This window comes from Dendrobates tinctorius, unplaced genomic scaffold (genome assembly GCF_039654945.1).
Source record: "Dendrobates tinctorius isolate UK_male_01 unplaced genomic scaffold, ASM3965494v1 ptg000243l, whole genome shotgun sequence".
Classification (NCBI taxonomy): Eukaryota; Metazoa; Chordata; class Amphibia; order Anura; family Dendrobatidae; genus Dendrobates; species Dendrobates tinctorius.
In genome coordinates, this window is record NW_027361910.1 from 18,876,627 (window position 1) to 18,897,033 (window position 20,407).

Sequence of the window (20,407 nt, forward strand, 5' to 3'; positions counted from 1 at the left end):
CCACACATATAACAACAAGAGTCTATACTAGCGCATGGCCGAACGGCCATGCGGACCTTTTATAGCCGTGCGCTTCCGGGACCTTCCTGATGCTCCAGATGGACCAATCGAAACAGGAGAAGGACCTGAGCATGTGACTTCCGATCCCCAATGGGAGATCGTCTCATGAGCATGCTCAGTGTGGAGAAGGAAAGACAGCCTCTGGAGTCTTTTTCTGCTGGCCATGCTGCATTGCCATAACTGAACCGGAGGTGGCAGTAGCAACTGAACCCACAATGCTGGTGTGGGCTGAACGCCAGGATCGTGAAGTCTGCTGAGCAGACTCCACTGTGGCCGGAGAGGAATGGGAGACCGAAGGTGGCAAGGCTCAGGATTCCCGCTGTGCAGCACCCGGAGCCTAACACCCTTATCTGAATTCATTAAGAAGTGTAGTTTGTAAAATGAGATCACGTATGGGTTTTTTTTCTTTTGCTGTTCTGGCACCTCAGGGGATCTGTAAGTGTGACAAAAGCACCAGCACACTATAACAGCAAAATGTGCTATATAATATGGCACTTCTTCACTTTTGAGATTTGCATTGTGCCTCAAAAGTAGTTTTTGACCACTACATAAGGCGTATTGGAGCACTCAGGAGAAATTGTGTAGCAAATTGTACTGTTGATTTTCTCCTTTTATCCCTTTTCAAAATTGAAAACTTGGGGCCAAAGAAACATTTTTAGAGTAAAAAATGGTAATTTTCCATTGACTCAATGTTATGCAATTCTGTGAATTGCCTGAGGGTTAAAAATGCTCACTGCACCCCTAGATAAAATCCTAAACAGGTGTAGTTTCCAAAATGAGGTCACTTGTAGTGGTTTCTGTTGTTTTGGCATGTCAGGGGCTCACTGAATGTGATATGGCATCTGCAATCTATTCCAGCCAAAATTGTTCTTCAAAATTCAATTGGCGTTCCTTCCCTTCCGATGCCTGCTGTGCACCCACACAGTAGTTTTCCACCACAAATAGGGCATCAGTGTACTCAGGAGAACAGGAGAAATTGCACAACAAATGGTATTGTCCATGTTCTCCTATTATTATTATTTATTTATATAGCGCCATTAATTCCATGGTGCTGTACATGAGAAGGGGGGTTACATACAAAGTTATAAATATCGTTAACAGTAAACTAATTTACAATTACAGACTGTTACAGAGGGGAGAGGACCCTGTCCTTGCGGACTTACATTCTATGGGATAGCGGGGAAGAGACAGAAGGATCCAAGGGTGGTGGATTATCGGACGTGTTGAGGCATGGAAATCCAGAGGCTAGGGGATGTTCGGGAGAAATCTTGGAGGCGGTTGTGCGAGGAAAGAATACGTGTGGAGGAGAGTAGGAGGTCTTGGGAGGATCGAAGATTACGTGAGGGAAGATATTGGGAGATTAGTTCAGAGATATAGGAAGGGGAAAGGTTGTGGATGGCTTTGTAGGTCAGTGTTAGTAGTTTGAACTGGATTCGTTGGGGAATTGGGAGCCAGTGGAGGGATTTGCAGAGGGGAGAGACAGGGGAGTAGCGAGGAGAGAGGTGGATTAGTCGGGCAGCAGAGTTGAGGAAAGACTGGAGTGGTGCAAGAAAGTTAGCAGGGAGGCCACAGAGGAGAGTGTTGCAGTAGTCAAGGCGGGTGAATGAAAAATTTGGGGCTGAAGCAATGAACACTTGCGAAATCACCGCACGCAAAGGGGGGTGGCGCTTTGGGCGGAGCGGGCTTTCCGCTGTGTCTAGAGAGCCGGCAATCCAGACCGTGGAAACATACCCTTATAAAATTAAAGGGAATCTGTCACCTATTTTTCGTATATAAGCTGCAGCCACCGCCATCAGGGGCTTATCTATAGCATTCTATAATGCTATGGATAAGCCCCGATGTAACCTGAAAGATAAGAAAAACGAGTTAGATTATACTCAACCAGGGGCGGTCTGGCGCCTCCCATCTTCATGTGATAACGTCCTCTTCCTTGCTGCCTGTCGCGGCTCCTGCGCAGGTGTACTTTATCTGCCCTGTTGAGGGCAGAGTACTGCAGTGCGCAGGCGCTGGACCTCTCTGACCTTTCCCGGCGTCTGCGCATTTCAGTACTCTGCTCTGCCTCAACAGGGCAGATAAAGTACACCTGTGCAGGAGCCGCGACAGGCAGCAAGGAAGAGGACGTCATCGCATGAAGATGGGAGGCGCCGGACTGCCCCCGGTGAGTATAATCTAACTTGTCTTTCTTCTCTTTCAGGTTACATCGGGGGCTTATCTACAGCATTACAGAATGCTGTAGATAAGCCCCTGATGGCGGTGCCAGCAGCTCACATACGAAAAAATAGGTGACAGATTCCCTTTAAGTTAATTATCACTCTTAGGCAGGGGTCACACTTGCGAGTGTGATGCGAATCTCTCGCTTTAATACCCGACACTGCCGCAGGCACTCATGGCTGGAGTGTGCGGCTGCATGTATTTCTGCCGGTCTGAATGCCAGCGGCAGTGCCGGGTATTGAAGCGCGAGTTTCTCGCATTACACTCGCAAGTGTGACCCCCGGCCTTAGAAACTGAGAAGCAAAAATCGAAAACAAAGTGGGACCCACTGGGACTCTGTCACCTGAGGGCCACATAAACCTGTCAGCATTGACATACAAGCAGTATGCCCGCCGCACACATCAGATGGCTAGGCGGTCAGTGGGCCAGCACCCATCTTGGCCGATTGCTCCTGTGCACTCTATGAGGTAATGTCTGGTGGCAGCTTATTTTCGGGAGCACAAAGCTGTTACAGGCAGTCTGAAATTGGACATCTACCCAGATAATTAGTTGTCTGGGGTCTTCATACACATTAACTGTAGGCCAAATGGCCCAAACTCGTCGACAACAGCAGGAGTCACCAACATTGGTTTTAGTCTAATGATGTTTTTTTCATAAAGACCGTCAAGGAAATGACAAGAAAAAAAGCGCCTGACACAACGTCAGTGAAGAGCGCAGAGCAGATGGTCGGGCTGTTCCCATGACAACCACTGTGCGGCGCTGTTCTAGTGATGCGTATTGGTGATAGCGGGAGAGCGAGGGCATCCCGCGCTGTGTAGGAGGCTCCGCCCCGTGCGCTGCCTCACCTGTGTGTACACGCCTCTATCCCCCTCACTGACAGACGCGGCCATGTAGCGTCTCTCAGTAACACACACGGCTTTTATTTCCCCTCATGCCATAGACGTGTCGCCCATACCGCAGTACTGCGTACGTGTCTCGTTACATAACCCACAGTGGAGGCGCTGGGCTGAGAACCATTCTCCACACTTCGGTTTGTTTACTAGGGCAGGACAGCGGCTCCCGCCCCTCCTCCGGGTGGAGTCCTCCAGTCCACACACCATGACAGGCTGGAGAATGGGGTGAGCTTGGGTAAGCGGACACAGGGCGGGCCCGCACCTGCCCCTCGGGATAAAACTGGCTGAGAGGATGTCTGCCGTGCCGGAGGAGCACGGACCGGGGACACGGCTCATCATCTACACGCTGCAGCCGGAGGAGTCATGGCGAGTCTGGGCAAGAAGTCCATCATCTTCGGGGCGGTCGGCCTGCTGCTGGTGACGTTCGGGGTAGTGCTGGTGTTTGTCGTCCCTGTTATCATGAAGCAACAAGTGGAGAAGGTATGTGTGGGGGACACGCGTGGGGCTGACGTGTGTGTGTGGGGGCGCGCGTGGGGGGCTTGCCTCGCTCCATGTAAACCCAAGCTGACTGAGGCGACCCCGGCATCCTCTGGCCGGATCCACGTCTCCCGAGCGGCGCACAATGGCGCTTCTGTTCCAGGAGGGTCGCACTGGACAAATTGGGACTTAAGTTTTGTAACTCTAAAAAGTTAGTGCTCAATTCATTATTGCATTTGTGCGTCGGGTTTTTGGCGTTCTTGCAGTTTTTATTTATTTTTTTACAGTCCCTATCTGCCAACTTGTCACTGATGTCAAACACTTTGAGAAGTTGCCAAATATGTGTACAACCTGCAGTTCATAAAAATTTTGTAACCTTGAGGCTGAGTGTAGACGGAGTTTTGAGCCCTGCGGATTTTTCTGTGCAGAATGGAAGAAAACCGCAGGTCAAATGACCTGCATTTTTCCTGCGGATTTCTTCCATTTTTCACGCGGTTTTTGTGCGGTTTTCCATTGCGGGTTTCACCCTGCGGATTTGGTGACAGGGGAGATAGAAAACCGCACAAAAGAAGTAACATGCTGCGGATTTTGTACCGCAGGAAAACCGCTTGGAAAAATCCGCAGCGTCTGCACAGTGGTTTTTTTTTTTTTTTCCATTCATTTTAAAGGTACTGTACATCACAATGCGGATATGCAACGTTTCTGCGCGGTAAAATCCGCACAAAAACCGCATGAAAAATGGAAGAAATCCGCAGGAAAAATGCAGGTCATTTGACCTGCGGTTTTCTTCCATTCTGCACGGAAAAATCCGCAGGGCTCAAAACTCCGTCTGCACTCAGCCTTAGGCTGTGTGCCCATGTTGCAACAAAACGCATCCTGTGCAATCCTATGGGATTCTGCAGCATGCCCATCAATTTTGCGGAATTGTGGCGATTCCGCCACCATAGGATTGCATTGAAACGCGCACTTTATGCATATGGCTATGCCCACCATGCGTAAAGTGAGCGCTTCATGTGCGGATGGTACCCAGGGTCTGGAGGAGAGGACCTTGGGTACCATATTCCTGTAAAGAATAGAATTAAAATAAAAGGGATATAATCCCCTTCTGATGGCCCCCGGAGCCCTCAGCGGCGCTGTCGGCAAGTTCCGTTCCCAGGCGTTCTTTGCGAGAATGATCTCTGATGTAGCGGTCACGCGACTGCAATGTCACAAAGGTCATTCTTGCAAAGCACGCCTGGGAACGGAACTTGCTGGCAGAGCCGTTGAGGACCGGGATCGCTGCTGAGTAGATCCCTATTATTTATTTTTTATTTTTAACATTTTATTCTAATGATGCTGCATCAATAGTAAAAAGTTGGTCACACTTGTCAAGCACTGTGCCTGACAAGTGTGACCAACCAGTCAATCACTTTTCCAAGCGATGCTTCAAGCGATGTGTTTTGTGGGAAACCGCAAGCGAATTCCGCATGCGCTTAACGCGCGGTGGGGAGTTGTGGAAATGCTGCGGACAGTTCTACAGCATTTCTGCCACGTAGGCACATAGCCTGAGGCTACGTTCCCACTATCCGGAAGTAGCAGCACTTTGGACGTAGTGTATTTTTGGTGCGTCCAAACTGGTGTTCTATGAGCGCAGGTGAATCCGCATGTGTTCACTGAACCGTGTGGCTTTACTGCATCCAATACGTTCCACTGATTCAATTTCTGTTGCGGAGACTCTAGAGATGTACATGCTGCAGGACCGAAAGACGCACTGCATGTCAGTGTCTGGGGGTGATCGGCAGGTGCACATACACAGGTTGCGGGCGCAATCAGCAATTGATGCATATTTATGCAGCGTCAAACCTGCAGCGGCCAAATGTTACAGCATCGTGGATGGGATTTCTAGAAATCACATGTCCACTATGCGTGTATGTGCTCAGGCGAATCAACCACAAACGCTGACATGCAGAGCGTTTTTCGGGACCGCAGCATATCAATATCTCTAGTGTCTCCACAGCAGAAATTTAATCAATGTAATATATTGAATGCAGTAAATCCCCACAGTTCAGTGAACACATGAGGCTTTACCTGCGTTCATAGAATGCAGCAAAAATACTACGCTGCGTCCAAAGCGCTGCTACTTCCAGGATTCTGCTGCGGTTCCGCAGCGGATTTGGCCCCTGCGGATCCGCAGCAGTTTTTGCTGCGGTGTACAGTAGCTTTATAACCTATGGAAAAAAAAAAACGCAGTGTGGATTTTTCCGCTTGGATTTGCTGCGGTTTCAAAACCGCAGAAAGAATTGACATGTCAATTCTTTCTGCGGATTCCGCTGCAGTTTGCCATCTCCTCCATTGTGGAGATGAAAAACCGCAGGGCAAAACCGCAGGTCTTTTGACTTGCGGATTTTACAAAATCAGTGCGGCCAAATCCGCACCCCAATCCGCAGCGTGTGCACATACCCTTAGTGTTTTCACGCTGTGGTCCCAGCAAGGTCTACCAAAGAAAGTGGGTGAAGCGTGGGCAAGATGAGGCTTGGGTAATGCTTGTCTAATTCCTGACACGACGTGGCGTAGCTTACTCCACCGTATCCCTTTGTTAAGACTGACATGTATAACGCCTATCTTAATGAACCGGTCCCTATCATTGTGGTTTTTAGTTTGCCAGAATGAGCAGGGTTGGGGTGTTTCCAGATGTTTAGTCTGATTCATCCTTTGCAATTTGCCTCCCCAACTCATGAGTGATTTTTTTTTTTTGTGCTTTTTCCGCGTGCCTAAAATTTTAAAGCAAATTTTCCGACACTTCAGTAGAACATGTGATAGAAATGAGTTTATTTATATATTTTTTGCTTAAGATTTATGGTCCGCTTGCTCCACTTTGACTGATTTGGCACAAAAAAAGTGAATACCACAAGATAAAAATAAAACTATGTAATCGGGCACTTAGTTAAGTGGTTTAAAGGAAGAGTACACTCTTGGGGCCTTGTGGTATGTGAATTTTCTTCTGACTTAATACTCACTGAGCAATGTACAATCTGAATAAATGCTTACTGCAGGATATCAGACTCTTATCGCTGTTCTTCTATTCCTGTTAATGGTGTTCAGCATCAGATAAATGTTGCTGTGGCTTTATAATTCCCGACTGATTATAGTGAAAAAGAACACAAAGTCCATCAAACTTCTGTACAACTAAAATACTCCACATCATGCAGCACAGAACATGATGGCATCCACACAGTAACATCAATCCACTGACCTGTCTCGGAGGGTAAATGATGGGTTGATCACACCTGGTCAAAGTCATTAATTCACACAGCAGGAAAACATAAATGGTTAAAGTGTGAGGCTATGTTCCCACGTGCGTAATTGTCGCGGAAATTTCAGCGGCAATTCCGCAACTCCCTGCCGTGGGAAATCCGCATGCGTAACTTCCGCGAAAAACTAGCGTAGTGTAATTAGCTTGCAGAATACTAGCGTTTTCCAAGCGCTCTGTAGCATCACTTGGAAAACTGATTGACAGGTTGGTCACACTCGTCAAACATAGTGTTTGACAAGTGTGACCAACTTTTTACTATTGAGGCTGCCTATGCGGCATCAATAGTAAAAGATATAATGTTAAAAATAAGAAATCGTGATATTCTCACCTTCTGGCGGCCCCTGCAGCGTTCCCGAGCCTCGGCGATGCTCCCAGCAAGTCCCGTTCCCAGCGATGCCTTGCGACAATGACCCCAGATGACGTAGCATCTCGGAGACTGCTATGTCTTCAAAGGTCATTGTTGCAAGGCATCACTGGGAACGGGAGCATCGCTGATGCCTGGGGACGCCGGAAGGTGAGAAAGTCACGATTTTTTTTTTTTTTATTCTTTTACAGGGATATGGTACCCAGGGCCTGGAGGACAGTCTCCTCTCCTCCAGACCGTGGGTACCATCCGCACACTTTCCGCTTACTTTGTGCATAGTGGGCATAGCCACATGTGGAAAGTAATCGGAACAATGCATTCCTATGTGAGCAGAATCCCCGCGATTCCACAAAAAGAATGAGCCTGCTGCGTATTTTTCCACTATGCGATTATGCTGCATTAGCACAGCATGTGCAGAATGTCATTGAACTCGATGGGTTGCTTATTTTATGTGGAAAAAACGCAAAATCCGCGGGAATTCCGGACGGGTGCACATAGCCTTAGACTTGTGTCCCTTGCATGTCTCCGTTGACGTTTGGTGGTCCGAATGTTTAAATTTGGTGTTTTTAATTTTTTTTTTTTTTTGGACACAAATCTAGTTTCCAGCACTGTCCCTTAGGCCACATTCAGACGTCCAAGAAACTCTTTCTGAGCACAGGCTAGATTCGGCTGAGTCTGTCAGGAGACCTGCGGCTAGTCCTTGGATTGTGTTCTGTGATTTAACCAATTTTCTTAGACATCTGAGCCATTATTTTCAAGTATGACTGGTGACAAGCTGGAATCTGGTTTTGCCACCACCTCTTTGGACCATCCACAAAATTTAATTGGGTGGTCTTCTTGCCTACCCATATAGCTTGCTATAGGAACTTTTTCTTGCAGAGCTAGAAGCTGTACAGATAATGCTTGGATCGGTTGTTGACCGTTCCTGTTTTTCCCCTTGAATATTTATGAAGAATAAAAACTGTTTGCTGCTATTCACTTTGTGAATGAACTTTGTACAGATGGGACAGTTTTTTCTAGTATATTTACACCAACTGATTTTTGTAAATTTCTACCCATCATTATCCGTTTAATAGACTGAACTTCAGATGTGTACTGATCTGTAATGGATCATTCGTTGTGCATAGGCTTCCATTGTTCTCGGTAGCACAGGTTCTGTTTACACAACTCGTTGCGCTGCTGAAAACTGCTATCTGTTGTACAAACCAAAAGATCATTTCACACAACAGTGTAGTGATCTGCAACCTTTTTAGACTCCACTGTTCTGATATGAGCATTTGTATGAATGCTCGTTCACGGCAATCGTGCAGTGTAAATGATCTTGACACCCAGTTGCCAATGTATTCTTGCATCTCTAGGAAGAATAAGACTTTGCACACATTGCGGCTTTTTATGCGTTTCCGCAGCGTTTTTGGACTCTCGGAATTGCATCAAATCCGCAGTGTAGTGCACCACCAGTGTTAGGCAATTGGAAATTGAGAATTGGTGTGCACATACTGCAGAAAAATAAGCACGGATTTGCAGCGTTTTATTTTCCGCAGCATGTCAATTCTTTATGCAGATCTGCAGCGTTCGTGCACCCATTGCCTACCATTGAGTCAGGCAAAACCACCGGTTTAACAAGATCTGCGGAGTTGCGTGCGAAAAACGCTGCAGAACGGGAGGAGGAAGAGTGTGGGCGGAGACTGTGTGCGGAGAAGATGTGCGGGTGTCTGGGTGTGTCTATATGTAGGTAGGCATTGTCCCATGGGACTACTAGTCCCGTCCAGCTATGCCTGCTACAGTGACAGCTAGCCAATGATGGGACAGTAGTAGCCCCATCATCTGGCTACGGTGTTCAATTTTGTGAGTGTGTTTAAAAAAAAAATAAAAAAAAAAAATGCTCAGCTACTTACTGGTAGCGGTGTTTTTCAGGCGCCCATGACAGCACCACGAGAGAGTGGATCTGCCCTTCAGGGACAGGAAACCTACAGACATAAAAAGGCGGCCTTCTCTCCCGCTTCAGTTGGATTACAGAGCATGAGAGGACCTCCCTGGTTAGTAGCAACTTAAATATGTACAGTCAACTACATGTCTCTACCACTGTGACTAATTTTTTAAATAAAGTAAAGGTGCTGACCCAATATGTGAAAGCAGAGGGAGGGAATGTGAAGGTGCTGTCATGGGCTCCTAAAAAACACCGCTACTGGTAAGTAGCTGAGCATTTATTCAGTCGCCATGACAGCACCACGAGAGATTTACAGAGATGTAGAGAACTCTAGGGAGGGATAGCTGCCTCAAGCACCTTTCTCCTGAACGTGAGGTCGGCGGACCCACCTAAATCTAATCTATAGTGGTTGAAAAAAGTTGATGGAGAGGACCATGTGGCCGCCTTACATATGTCCTCGATGGATACTTCCGATCTCTCTGCCCAGGATGTTGCCATGGCACGAGTAGAGTGCGCTCTTATGCCTTCTGGAATCTCCAGCCCACCTACTGTATAAGTAAAAGAGATAGCATCCCTAATCCACTTAGCTAGGGTGTTCTTGGACACCTGTGACGCCAAGGCAGCGGCCTGAGGCGCCCGACCGCATCATCAATCCGCGCCTGCCCGCAGTCAGCCTCCTCCTGAAGCGGAAGTGGGCACCGCCGAGCGGAGGGGACAGAGCCCACGCCCCCCCCCCCCCCCCCCCCCCCGGGGTCCGGCGAGGAGAAGAGAGGGAACCGGGCCCAATTACCCGGTACTGGCGCTGGCTCCCTGTAGTGGACACTCCCCCTGGAGGCCACCTACAGTCACACCGCCTGCACCGACAGTTCCCCTGACGTGCGGCGCTGCCACGGCCCTGGTCAGGCCGAGGCAGGGGACCCCTGCTGACTGAGTCAGCCGCCAGGCCTGGGACTTCCGTGATCCTGGAATGCTCCATTGCTATGAGGTATGTCTGCAGGCATCCCCTGTCAGGGACAGGAAACCAACTGAAGTGGGAGAGAGGGCCGCCCTTCTTATGTCTGTAGGTTTCCTGTCCATGAAGGGCGGATCTTAGAGATGCGCCATTTCTGGGGCGGCTGTGAGCTGGTGTTTATGGGGGGGGTCAATATCCATGGCCCCTTCCTAGGCTATTAATATCAGCCCACAGCTGTCTGCATAGCCTTTTCTGACTGTTAATCATAGGGGGACCCCATGTCGTTTTTGTGGGGTCTCCCTATTTTAATAGCCAGTAAAGACTAAATATACAGCTGCGAGCTGATATTTATAGCCTAGGAAGATCCATGGGTATTAACCCCTTCCCAGGCTATAAACATCGGCCCCCAGTCGCCTGCTTTCCCTCTCTGGCGCAGAAAATTGCACTAGAGCCCACGCCCCCCCAATTTAACCCCTTCACGACCAATGACTCCACATTGGCACCAGTTTTCATGACGCCTATCTGACCAGTGACGCCTATGTGGCGTCATGACTTTAAAGCCCCCCCTGCGGGTTGGCTGACCTAGGTCACTGAAAGGTCACCCGAAAGGTCCATTAGGGTTAGGGATGTGTTGGGGTTAGGGTTGAAGTTAGAATTGAGGGGTTTCCACTGTTTAGGCACATCAGGGGGTCTCCAAACGCGACATAGTGAAACCATTGATTCCAGCCAATTTTGCGTTCAAAAAGTCAAACGGTGCTCCCTCCCTTCCAAGCCCGACGTGTGCCCAAACAGTGGCTTACCCCAACATATGGGGTATCGGCGTACTCAGGAAAAATTGCACAACAACTTTGGGGGTCTAATTTTCTCCTGTTACCCTTGGGAAAATAAAAAAAATTGGGGGGCTAAAAAATTTATTTTTGTGGAAAAATTTTTTTTTTTTTAATTTTCATGTCTCTGCATTATAAACTTCTGTGAAGCACTTGGGGGTTCAAAGTGCTCCCCAGGCATCTAGAGAAGTTCCTTGGGAGGTCTAATTTCCAAAATGGGGTCACTTTTGGGGGGGGGGGGGGTGGTGTTTCTATTGTTTAGGCACATCAGGGACTCTGCAAACGTAACGACGACCGCAGACCATTCCATCAAAGTCTGCATTTCAAAACGTCACTACTTCCATTCCGAGCCCTTCGTGTGCCCAAACAATGGTTTTCCCCCCCCATATATGGGGTACCAGCGAACTCGGGACAAACTGGGCAACACCTTTTGGGGTCTAATTTATCCTGCTACCCTTGTGAAAATAAAAAATTGCTGGCTAAAAATTTTTTTTTTTTTGGGGGGGGGGGGGGGAATTTTTAATTTTTGCAGCTCTGTTATAAACTTTTGTGAAGCACTTGGGGGTTCAAAGTGGTCACTACACGTCTAGATAAGTTCCATAAGGGGTCTAGTTTCCAAAATGGGGTCACTTGTGGGGGAGCTCCAATGTTTAGGCACACAAGGGCTCTCCAAACGCGACCTGGTGTCTGATAACGATTGGAGCCAATTTTCCATTCAAAAAGTCAAATGGTGCTCCTTCCCTTCCGGGCCTTGCTGTGCGCCCAAACAGTGGTTTATGACCACATATGGTTGTTGGAAAAATTTAAAATGTCCATTTTTTTTTTTTTTTTTTTTTTTTTTTTTTTTTTTTTTTTTTCTTTCCACGTTGCTTTAGTTCCTGTGAAACATCTGAAGGGTTAATAATCTTCTTGAATGTAGTTTTGAGTAGCTTGAGGGGTGCAGTTTTTAGAATGGTGTCACTTTTGGGTATTTTCTGCCATATAGATCCCTCAATGTGACTTCAAATGTGAGGTGGTCCCTAAACAAACAAAAAAAAAAAAAAAAAAAAATGGTTTTGTAATTTTTGTTGTAAAAATGATAAGTCGCTGGTCAACTTTTAACCCTTATAACTTCCCAACAAAAAAAAATATTTTGTTTCCAAAATTGTGCTTATGTAAAGTAGACATGTGGGAAATGTTATTTATTAACTATTTTGTGTCACATAACTTTCTGGTTTAACAGAATAAAACATTTGAAAATTGCAAAAATTTTCGCCAAATTTCTTTTTTTTTTTTTTCACAAATAAACGCAAAAATTATCGGCCTAACATGAAGCCCAATATGTCACGAAAAAACATTCTCAGAATCGCTAGGATCCGTTGAAGCGTTCCTGAGTTATTACCTCATTGCGGGACACTGGTCAGAATTGCAAAAAATGGCCTGGTCATTAAGGTCAAAATAGGCTTGGTCATGAAGGGGTTAAAAAAAATTTGGCAGATATATTGCGTTTAAGGCCGGGGTCACACTTGCGAGAAACTCTTGTGAGTTTTGCACCTCAATACCTGGCACTGCTGCCGTCACTCGGGACCTGAGTATTTCTATGCAGCTGAACGCTCCGGTCTGAGTGCTGGCGGCAGTGACGGGTACTGAGGTGCGAGACTCATGCGAGTTTCTTGCAAGTGTGACCCCCCCCGGCCTAAAGCAGATTTTATGTGTCTTTAACTCTTTATGTACCATTTTATTATGTTTATTACTAAACATCGGGCTAGGGGTGTGTGTGAACATTATTCTTCAATGATGTGTGTAAAAGAAGAGGTTGGACAAAGAAATTACATCGCAACCCTTTATGCAAATCTGCATAAAAAGTGCGGATTTTTAACTGCGTTTTCTGCCAAGAGATGCAGAGTCTGTGCAGAAAATTCCACAGGCAAATCCGCAACGTGTGTACATACCCTTAGAGGGACCGCACAATGCAGAGCTGTACTACAAAAATAATTCTGCGGCCTAATATATCATGGGGAAAGAGGGAGAAGAGTAGTGTAACTAAAATATATGTTTTATTAATAATTGGCTAAATGGTTATATAAAATAAAGATTTCATTCTCAGTAAATTGAGTATATACTGAATCGCTGTTGCATTCTGTGAGCCACTAAAGTCCTAAGTGCAGTTTACAGTGTATTGTTAATATATTAGACTCTAGGCAATGTCCCTCAGTTTATTAAATTGGTTAGTGCTATGAGAGCTGGTTATATCTACAGATGAGGGTTAGTAATATGAGGGTAAGTCAACACAAGTAAACTGTAGTAGTGGGTAGAGAGATACAAAATTTAACGTACTTGTGTGCCTGACACAGCAGGACACCTTATTCGAGGGGGCAGTCAGTGTTGGCAAGCAATCAATTAGCAGAGAGATCAGCTATTGTGAGGGACTCTATACTTCTGCTGGGTCAGGTGTGATATGCAGAACACCTCAATCATTTGGAACACTGAAGCGGTGTGTGTACACATAAAGCCTCCGTCTCATATAGCGAGATCGCTAGTGTCACCGATTTTTGTGACGCAACAACGGTGTCGCCTGCGATCTTGCTACATGTGACGCAGCAGCGAATGCCCCCCCCCCCCCCCACTGCTGGATATCGCTGATCGTGCAGGAATGTCCTTTGCCATTTTTGTCCTCGGCGTCCCACTGGCCAGCACGCATCACTGTGTTTGATCGCTGGATCGTTGCTGAGTCGCTGAAGAGATCTGCCTGTTTGGCAGCTTACTAGCGATCATTTAGCGACGCACCAGCGATCCCTACCAGACCGTATCGTTGTTGGGATAGCTGGTGTGTCGCTAAGTGAAACGGGACCCTAAGATATCAGAAGTGAGGGCAATGCAGCACTGACTCCTGCTTAATCCCCTGTGCCCAGGATCAGGAACGTCTTTGGGTTTGACACTGTATTTATGTAGCATCAGACCCGCATCGGCCTGCTGTTACAGCATAGTGGATGGGATGTCTAGAAATCAGGGCTGTGGAGTCGGAGTCGGAGCTCATTTTGGTGGAGTCGGAGTCGGTATAAAATGGACCGACTCCGACTCCTAAAATATATAATAAATTGGGTACAGTAATTCAATGCAGGATGTGCTGAATATTTTTTCATAGGAGTTTGGGAAAGTTATGAAATGTCCTATAAATGGCTGTTCTATTCCTGATCTAAGGCTACATTCACACACAGCGTTTTTCCTGTGTTTTTTGAGGATACGTTTTTCAGCTGCAAAAGCTGATCATCTTTTTAAAAAACCGCATCACCTGGAAGGTTTTTGAGCTCATAGATAATGTTTTCAATAGCAAAAGCAGATTAGAAATCTGTTCTATATATCCATTTATCCATATCTGTCTATCCATATCGTATCTGTACCAAAAAGAATGAAAACCGGGTAGTACACCAATATATATTCTGTTCTATCTAAATATCTTGATTATTGGATCATAAAAATGATTAAATGTCTGAGGTTCACATTGTACTACAATAAATTTTTCACTTAAATATAAGCAATATGTGTGGGAGTCGGAGTCGTGGAGTCGGAGTCTGTGTAAGGGAAATTGAGGAGTCGGAGTCGCAGGTTTGGCTTACCGACTCCACAGCCCTGCTAGAAATACCATGTCAACTAATCCATGCATAGTTGCCTGCAGATCACCCTCGGACACTGACATGTATGCGTCTATCCAGACTGCAGCATGTTAATTTCTCTTGTGGAGATGCTAATCTCCACATCAGAAATTACATCAAGGCTGGGTGCAAACAATCCAGAAGTAGCGGCGCTTTGGACGCAGTGTATGACAGACATTGGCTAGAATCTAATATCAGTATTAATTCCCTCTAGTTCACAGCATGCAACAGTAATTCAACATATACTCAATAATTTATTGGGTATAGAAGAACTTTATTTTATAAATATTTAGCCAATATATTTTATTCACACTACTAGTCTCCCTCCCACATGATACAGTTGTGGCCAAAAGTATTGACACCCCTGCAATTCTGTCAGATAATACTCAGTTTCTTCCTGAAAATGATTACAAACACAAATTCTTTGGTATTATTATCTTCATTTAATTTGTCTTAAATGAAAGAACACAAAAGCGAATGAAGCAAAACATTGATCATTTCACACAACTCCAAAAAATGGGCCAGACAAAAGTATTGGCACCCTCAGCCTAATACTTGGTTGCACAACCATAGCCAAAATAACTGCGACCAACCGCTTCCGGTAACCATCAATGAGTTTCTTACAATGCTTTGCTGGAATTTTAGACCATTCTTCTTTGGCAAACTGCTCCAGGTCCCTGATATTAGAAGGGTGCCTTCTCCAAACTACCATTTTTAGATCTCTCCACAGGTGTTCTATGGGTTTCAGGTCTGGACTCATTGCTGGCCACCTTAGAAGTCTCCAGTGCTTTCTCTCAAACCATTTTCTAGTGCTTTTTGAAGTGTGTTTTGGGTCATTGTCCTGCTAGAAGACCCATGAACTCTGAAACCCAATGCAAGTCAATGGAGAAGCAAAGTCGGCAGGGAGTGGAAGGCAGTAAACACACCTACATGCCGGACTGCTTTTTTAAAGTGCGTGAAAACTCTATCTATCTCTCTATCTCTCGCTCAGTGGCTGAAAAGAGTCACGTGCAAGCTTTCTGGGAAATAGACTTTGGCGCTCTTTTGCCGACCACATGGCCGACTTCATGATGTGGTTGGGTTTCGGTCGGCGAAACGCGACTTTACCATAAGTCGGCGACATGAATCTGGCTGACCTGTTTCGCTCAACTCTAATGGTGACCTTGCCATTATGCTACTGCTGTATTGAACAAGGTAGAGGGCCTGTTGCAGAGTAGGGGTTGTGAGGATAGGCATATGTCTTGTGGATGATGAGTATGACCTTGCATCAGCAGGTCTACAGTGGCTCTTAGGGTGCCGTTTCACTTAGCGACGCACCAGCGATCCCGACAACGATACGACCTGGTAAGGATCGCTGGTGCGTCACTAAGTGGTCGCTAGTAAGCTGTCAAACAGGCAGATCTCTTCAGTAACGCAGCAACGATCCAGCGGTCGTTTGTGCCTTGTCACACAGCAGCTTTTGTGAACTATTCCAGTCTGCGTCGCCAACGAGGTCGCTCGTCGGGTCAAACACAGCGATGCGAGCTGGCCAGCAGGGGACACAGACTATGAAAAAAATAGCCCAGGACACGTGAGCATGATCAGCGATATCTGGGGGGGGGGGGGGCGGCTAAAGCTATTAATTTTGGCACACAGGTGAGTGTTCAAATGGTCATACCTGTATGCCTCATAGCTGCAGTCTTATTGTTGAGAAATAATCTTTAAATCCTTTATGTTAATGAGTTCTTCCAGACTCTGGTGCATGGGGTGCCTAAAAGAAAACTCCTTCCTCTGGCGTTCATTTGTGTACCACCCCCTCCCCATCTGTGTCACAGTGCCCTGTGACTAATGATGCCAATGCCCATAGAAGGATGGAAAAGGTAAGTATAACTGTACTGTTAAAGGTCATGTGCTTCTGAGGCCACCAGTACATGTCACGGGGGTGACAGATCTCTTTAAGCAAAGATCTGCTGTTGTATGAGTTGGGCATTTGCCAATCAATAATGAAAAGCAAAAAATTAACTGCATGATGTTCTTGTGATGGTTCCTATTTAAAAGACGTAATTTTTAATAATTTGTAACACGACTCTACAGGTAAAAACAAAATTTTTCCTCAGGGCTGTCACCAGGATTCTCAGGTCCCCATGATGGCAAAATTTGTGGGCAACCTTGAGACTCCACCCTTTGAATCTTCCACAGTCCCACTGCCCACTCTTGGTAAAACTCTATTTCTCACCTCTTCCTCATACATTAACAGTTTACATCGAACAGCATATCGCATACATAGCCATCAGTTTTTGTTTTGGTCAAAAGATTTTTAATTTTTTAAAAAAATTTTTTTAAGCCGTCTCCATGACAAGGTAAACTCTTTAGGCCGGGCCCTACTCTTAATTTATTAAACATTTCTTAAAATATCTAATACTTTCTTATTTTGGAATTATTTTTTTTTTTTTTTTTTTTTAGCTAGTTTTCTTTAACGCAATATGTCACATACCTTTTTTTATTTTACCTTTAATATTCAGCTGAATGTTTCTGTGCATGGGGCACTCGAGAGACTTGCTGAATGCCCACTGCACACATGAGATGGGTGTCTACATAGGAGCACTTGGCTCTGCCAAGCATTCATGTGTTTATGAAAAGAAGGCCACTCTAGCATTGTCTTCACGCCTCTGAAAACATAAGGAATGGGGTGTTGAAATTCCAGCTGACTGAACCTCTGATCTGTCAGGGAAGAGTCGGGAGCCCCTCATGCATATACAGTTGTGGCCAAAAGTATTGACACCCCTGCAATTCTGTCATCTTCCTGAAAATGATTGCAAACACAAATTCTTTGGTATTATTATCTTCATTTAAATTGTCTTAAATGAAAAAACACAAAAGAGAAAGAAGCAAAACATTGATCATTTCACACAAAACTCCAAAAATGGGCCAGACAAAAGTATTGGCACCCTCAGTCTAATACTTGGTTGCCCAACCTTTAGCCAAAATAACTGCGACCAACAGCTTCTGGTAACCATCAATGAGTTTCTTACAATGCTCTGCTGGAATTTTAGACCATTCTTCTTTGGCAAACTGTTCCAGGTCCCTGATATTTGAAGGGTGCTTTCTCCAAACTGCCATTTTTAGATCTCTCCACAGGTGTTCTATGGGATTCAGGTCTGGACTCATTGCTGGCCACCTTAGAAATCTCCAGTGCTTTCTCTAAAACCATTTTCTAGTGCTTTTTGAAGTGTGTTTTGGGTCATTGTCCTGCTGGAAGACCCATGACCTCTGAGGGAGACCCAGCTTTCCCACACTGGGCCCTACATTATACTGCAAAATTTGTTGGTAGTCTTCAGACTTCATAATGCCATGCACACGGTCAAGCAGTCCAGTGCCAGAGGCAGCAAAGCAATCCCAAAACATCAGGGAACCTCCTCCATGTTTGACTGTAGGGACCGTGTTTTTTTTTTTTCTTTGAATGCCTTTTTTTTTTTTTTTTTTTTTCTTCTCCTGTAAACTCTATGTTGATGCCTCAGCCCAAAATGCTCTACTTTTGTCTCATCTGACCAGAGAACATTCTTCCAAAACGTTTTAGGCTTTTTCAGGTAAGTTTTGGCAAACTCCAGCCTGGCTTTTTTTATGTCTTGGGGTAAGAAGTGGGGGTCTTCCTGGGTCTCCTACCATACAGTCCCTTTTCATTCAGATGCCGACGGATAGTACGGGTTGACACTGTTGTACCCTTGGACTGCAGGGCAGCTTGAACTTGTTTGGATGTTATTCGAGGTTCTTTATCCAACATCTGCACAATCTTGCGTTGAAATCTCTTGCAATTTTTCTTTTCCGTCCACATCTAGGGAGGTTAACCACAGTGCCATGGGCTTTAAACTTCTTGATGACACTGCGCACGGTAGACACAGGAACATTCAGGTCTTTGGAGATGGACTTGTAGCCTTGAGATTGCTCATGCTTCCTCACAATTTGGTTTCTCAAGTCCTCAGACAGTTCTTTGGTCTTCTTTCTTTTCTCCATGCTCAATGTGGTACACACAAGGACAGAGGTTGAGTCAACTTTAATCCATGTCAACTGGCTGCAAGTGTGATTTAGTTATTGCCAACACCTGTTAGGTGGCACAGGTAAGTTACAGGTGCGGTTATTACACAAATTAGAGAAGCATCACATGATTTTTTTTCGGACAGTGCCAATACTTTTGTCCACCCTACTCTTTTTTGTGTAGAATTATATCCAATTTGGCTTTAGGACAATTTTTTTAGTGTTTTTATCATTTAAGACAAATTAAATGGAGATAATACCAAAGAATTTGTGTTTGCAATCCTTCTTTTTAGGAAGAAACTGAGTATTATCTGACAGAATTGCAGGGGTGTCAATACTTTTAGCCACAACTGTAGATGGTTGGTCAGTGCCATGTAGATATGCACTTTCAACTAATGTGAATAGGAACCTGGAGGGGTTTGTGCACCATTTAGGTTAAAATAAACTAGTAACTGAGGTTCAGATCCATGAGAGAACGGAGAGCAAACAGAATTGATTATACAAACACTATTATCCAAAGCCACCATGTGTAGTTACAGCAGTTTGTGCAGTGTGATATTGTATTATGAAAATGTGAGTTGCTGTACATCCTATTCTTCCATCGTATGACATGGTAATGTATACAGATATTGCACACCCTTGGGCGATCACACCATAATGGTACGATGCAGCGTCACCAAGCTTTTTACATAATCAGAATTTAAAACAGGTTTGTGATGGTGTAATAACTTTACACCTTGTCATGATACATTACCAACTCTTGGGAAAATCTCAGACTAATACTTGGATATTAGTTTAATCACATGTCTAGTAGTAATAAAACCTTCTGAAATTGCTGTGGTAATGTCCAACTTGCACTGGAGGAGTGTACAACAGCTTTAGAAGAAAACTTAAGCCTGCCAATAATGAGGTCAGACACTGAAACTCCTGCAAAGGCCGAATCATCAGTGTGAAATTTTAGTCATTGGGGTGTGGTGATGCGTTTTGAGAGAAAACAAATGTAAAACCTCCTACCTAGTATGAGTAAGTCTCTCTTGTATATCTCTTGTATGGGAGATGCACCCTGGTGTGCATATATAGGAATGGAGGGAGAGGCAAAAAAATGTTATGGGTCTTTCTTCCATTGTGCCCTAATAGAGTGCTCCCATTACTTTAAAAGGTTAAATGCTCTTCGGTGTGTAAGGGTATTTAGAAATTGAGGACTCCTTTCTTGCTGCTTCTGAAGGTTGAGGTGCAGCTGGTTTTAACGAAAAGCTTCTCTAAAACAACCAAGGTAATGTCAAGGACCTTAAATGGGGTTAAAGCAAGAAGAGTAATAACTTTTAACTTTCCAGAAAAAAATGATGGTGCTCAAGATATGAATGTTACCAAATTCCTACATCTTGCAGGCTGACTACAGAAAATGTTCCAACTTGCCCTATCTGTTTTTACTTTGCCAAAGGCAAATTTTGCGAAAGTATCTCATTTCACTTTAAGTGTATGCATCTTGCACACATACAGCCTTGTATTGCACTGTCCTGGAAACTGAGGTCTGCAACCTCTGGTCCAGTTCTGTTCACTATTCTATGTGCCAAAGTTTAAATAAACATCTGACCTAAATGCTTTTGACCTTGTGTGGTTTTTTTTTTTTTTTTTTTTGAAACTTTCAAAAGGCATGTGATGTATGTTTAACAAGCTATTAATTGGGATAATCTGTGTCCTGTGAATCTGTTTTCATATTGATAAATTATGTGACTTCATGTCAACTTTTGGTGTTCCTCT

At 45.1% G+C, this 20,407-nt stretch overlaps 1 protein-coding gene across 3 annotated transcripts in view; it reads left to right on the forward strand.

Moving 5' to 3' along the window:
- Positions 1 to 3,135: 3,135 nt before the first annotated feature.
- Positions 3,136 to 20,407, forward strand: part of SCARB1 (scavenger receptor class B member 1) — a 56,138-nt gene continuing 38,866 nt past the window's right edge. The window contains exon 1 of one of the 3 annotated variants that reach the window (XM_073557094.1): positions 3,136 to 3,644. In XM_073557094.1, coding sequence (XP_073413195.1) covers positions 3,528 to 3,644 — 117 coding nt within the window. In that variant the 5' untranslated portion in view covers positions 3,136 to 3,527. The remainder of the gene's footprint in view (positions 3,645 to 20,407) is intronic. The other 2 variants (XM_073557095.1, XM_073557093.1) reach the window with 2 other exon arrangements.